This window comes from Acomys russatus, chromosome 24, assembly GCF_903995435.1.
Source record: "Acomys russatus chromosome 24, mAcoRus1.1, whole genome shotgun sequence".
Classification (NCBI taxonomy): Eukaryota; Metazoa; Chordata; class Mammalia; order Rodentia; family Muridae; genus Acomys; species Acomys russatus.
In genome coordinates, this window is record NC_067160.1 from 40234495 (window position 1) to 40238633 (window position 4139).

The window sequence follows — 4139 nt, forward strand, 5'->3', positions numbered from 1 at the left end:
ATGTAGGAGTGACATAAGTCTTTATGCTATAAAGTATGTTGGAACTATTCATCAGTCATGCTGAGAGACTATGTCTGTGCATAGCACAGAAGCAAGGACTGGTGCATCACACATTTGTGTATTGTCCAGTTTTTTCAAGTTATCATTTTTTTTTTTTTTTTTTTTTTTTTTTTTTGGAAAACAAACAAAAACACACAGGGCTTTATTTCCGTTCTTGGGGCAGGGCTTGGCAGGGCAGTGAGACAGTGGGCTCCCACAGACAGGAGGAGGGCCTCCTCTCTACTTGCCCGCGATGAGTGGGTTGCGCAGCACCACGATCACTGAGTCCCCGCGCAGGAACATCTTGGAGATGTAGCGGTCCTTGTTGACAGGCTTGGACTTCTTCTTGCCCTTGCCGCTCTTGGGGACCTCAGTCCACATCTCTTTCACGTTCTCCAGCACCATGTTGCAATGCCTGTCAAAGGCCTTCACCCGGCCCAGGAGCTTCTTGTTATTACGACAGTTAATGAGCACTTGCGTGTTGTTCTTGACCGACTGTGTGAGCACCGACAGGGGACCTGTGTTGAATTCCTCCTCCTCCCGCTTCTGCAGCTCCTCTGGGGTCATCTCGCTCTTGGGTTTGTTGAGGAGACTCATGGTGAAGATTTCGCTCGCAGATCACTCCCGCTCTAGCGCGTTGCTTCGGACGTAGAGTGATAGAGGGGCGGGACTTCTCAAGTTATCATTTTATTAGCAGGAACAACAGGACAATATTGTTGTGAACAGAATGACAAGGCATTGGGGACCTTTTTCTCTTTTGTTACAATAAAACTTATACAATGATATTATGTAATATTCACAAATTCTTCAAACACTGTACAGTGTATATTTAGGGCTCCACTTATAGAAAGACAACCTAAAGAAAATAGAAACAATTGTGTGCTTTGGGAATTATGGTTTGGTACTCCAATTTCCATGGAAAAATACCGCTTTCTAGAGAATGCTAACTGATGTACTAAATGATGGGGAAATGCAGTGAAAAGTGGAGACTGCATCACGATCAGTGTGTACAGTAGATGGGAAAGGTGCTGACCTTTACTTCCCATGAATCTGCTTCTCTTTCTTCTGGGAGCAGAAACAAAGAGGCTGTTGGTCCTTTGTTTTCCGTGGTTTGGTATGCTTTCCTCTGGGACTAGAGCTACACCCAACACCAAGTAGAAATATAATTAAACTGGAGAAGTGGAGATTTTTAAAAATTTGTTTTACTTTTCAATATATATTTATTCATTCATGCAACATGCATTTTTATGTGGTAAATACTGAGTAAAAAAAATGAACACTTCTCTTTCCTAATAATAGTTCACAGAATCTGTTCAATAAGAAAAGCAAGTTATTTTTGACAAAGAAGCTAAATCTATACAATGGAAAAAGGATAGCATGTTCAAAAAATGGTGCTGGTCCCAAGCAAGGACAATACATGAGTAAACATCGAACCTCTACCCAGATCTAGCCAATGGACAGGACATTCTCCACAAATGAGTGAAGAGTGGGGACTGACTTTCACATGAACTCTGGTGCCCCACATTTGATCATGTCCCCTTGATGGGGACACCCAGTGGCACTTGGAGGAAGGATAGCAGGTTACCAAGAAGAGACTTTATACCCTATGATCATATACTGGGGGAGGAGGTTCCCCTCAGTCACAGTCATAGGGGAGGGGAGGGTGAAAGTGGGAGGGAGGGAGGGAGGAATGGGAGGATAGAAGGGATGGGATAACAATTGAGATGTAATATGCATGCATACAGGCATGCATGCATGCATGCATGAATGAATGAATGAATAAATAAATAAAATGGTGCTGGTCTAATGGGATGCCTACATGTAGAAAAATGCAAGTAGATCCATATTTATCACCATGCACAAAACTCAAATTCAAGTGGATTAAAGACCTCAACATAAAACTAGAGACACTAAATCTGTTAGAAGAAAAAGTGGGGAAGATCCTGGAACACATTGGCACAGGAGACAACTTCCTGAACAGAACATCAACAGCCCAGGCACTAAAGTTAACAATTAATAAATGGGACCTCATGAAGCTGAGAGGCTTCTGTAAGGCAAAGGACACTGTCAACAGAACAAAGCGACAGCCTACAGACTGGGAAAAGGTCTTCACCAACCCTACATCTAACAAAGGGCTAATATCCAAAATATATAAAGAACTCAAGAAATTAACAACACCAAACTGAATAACCCAATTAAGAAACGGGGTACAAAGTTAAGAAACACTTAAAGAAATACTTAATATCAGAAAAATGGAAACCAAAACAACTCTGAGATTCTATCATATACTCATCAGAATGACTAAGATAAAAAAACTCAAGTGACAGCACATGCTGGTGAGGATGTAGAGAAAGGGGAACACTCCCTCATTGCTAGTGAGAGTACAAACTTGTACAACCACTTTGGAAATCAATGTGGCGCTTTCTCAGAAAATTGGGAATAAGGCTACATCAAGACCCAGCTATACTACTCCTTGGAATATACCTGAAAGATGCATCACCACACAACAAGGACATTTGCTCAACTATGTTCATAGCAGCCTTATTCATAATAGCCAGAATCTGGAAACAACCTAGATGCCCCTCAGTCGAAGAAGGGATAAAGAAACTGTGGTACATTTACACTATGAACTACTACTCAGTTATTAAAAACAAGGAAATCTTGAAATTTGCAGGCAAATGGATGGGACTAGAAATGGTCATCTTGAGTGAGTCAATCCAGACTCAGAAAGACATCCATGGTATATACTCACTTATAATTGGATACTAGCCCAACATGGATGTCCTCTGAGAGTCTTCACTCAGCGGGGGATTAGGACAGATGCTGGAACTCACTATTGGGAACACAAGATGAGAGTAGTATGGAAGAATGGGGAGATAGAAGTACCCAGAGGATCTAGGAACTCTACAAGACCATCAAGGCTGGTAGATCTGGACCCAGGGGGGCCTGCACAAACTGCTGTACCAACCAAGGATAATACATACAGTAAACCTAGACCCCTATTCAAATCTAGCCAACAGCACATTTCCCACAGTTGTATGGAGAGTGGGGCTGCCTCTGGCATGAACTCTGGTGCCCCCATTTGACCACTTCCCCTTGGTGGGGAGGCTTGGTAGCACTCAGAGGAAGGATAAGCAGGCTACCTGGATGAGACCGGATAGGCTGTGGTCATATGGTGGGGGAGGAGGTCTCCTTCTGTCACAGGTCTAGGGGAGGGGAATAAGGTGAAAGAGGGAGGGAGAGGGAATGGGACGATACAAGTGAGGGGATAACCATCAGGGTGTAATCTGAATAAATTATTAAAAAGAAAAAGAAAAAGAAAGTCAGTATGTAAGACAGTGATAAATACACAGGAGAAACAATGCGGGAGACCAAGGATACTGACTCATGGTTGCATAGCATGGACGTTTTCTTTTTTAATAAATTCTTATTTATATGTGTGGGTGTTCCCTGCATTTATGTTTGTGCACAATATGAATACAGTGCCCTTGGAGACTAGAAGAGGGCATCCTATTCATGGGGGCTGGATTACAAATGGTTAGACTCACCATACGGGTGCTGAGAATTTAACCCAGGTACTCTGGAAGAGCAGCCAAGCTCTTAACCACTAGGCCATCTCTCCAACCCCAGGACTGAAGTTTTAAATGCACATTAGAAAAGGCTTCTCTGAGAAGACAATGTAAAAAATAAAATAAAATAAATAAAAAATAAAAGTTGGGCATTAGGAGTGGGAGGGAACTCAACAGAGATCTGGGGGAAGAACTGCAGCGACAGGAATCTAATTTGGGAATACGCTCCAGATGCTCATGGGATAGGTGGGTGGAGCCAAGAGAAGGAGGAAAAGGATAGTGAGAGGCTGAGGCGGAAGCTCAGGCTGTAGTCAGTTCACATAGGACTGGGAGGCCAGTGTGAAGCTGTTGGCTTTGCTTCTGAGTGAGATGGGAGCCATAGAAGTGACCTAGAGTTGTTCGCCGACCATATCTTCACCAAGAAGAGCATAGGCCAGGAAAGGGCAAAGGCAGAAGCCGGGGGACCAGTCAGCAGTTCCATGTGTTATTCAGGTGGCTTGAACAGATCTTGCTGTGATGGGACCCAGTGGG

General features: G+C 43.3%; 1 protein-coding gene across 1 annotated transcript; it reads right to left on the reverse strand.

The window, feature by feature from the left end:
* Positions 1-218: 218 nt before the first annotated feature.
* LOC127206946 (small nuclear ribonucleoprotein Sm D2) lies at positions 219-707 on the reverse strand. The gene has a single exon (XM_051166269.1). It carries the CDS (start codon positions 634-636, stop codon positions 280-282), a length of 357 nt encoding a protein of 118 aa, XP_051022226.1. The 5' UTR covers positions 637-707; the 3' UTR covers positions 219-279.
* Positions 708-4139: the final 3432 nt, after the last annotated feature.

Excerpts from the sequence above, each read along its gene's own strand:
- LOC127206946 (XM_051166269.1), bottom strand. The coding sequence starts at position 636 with ATGAGTCTCCTCAACAAACCCAAGAGCGAGATGACCCCAGAGGAGCTG.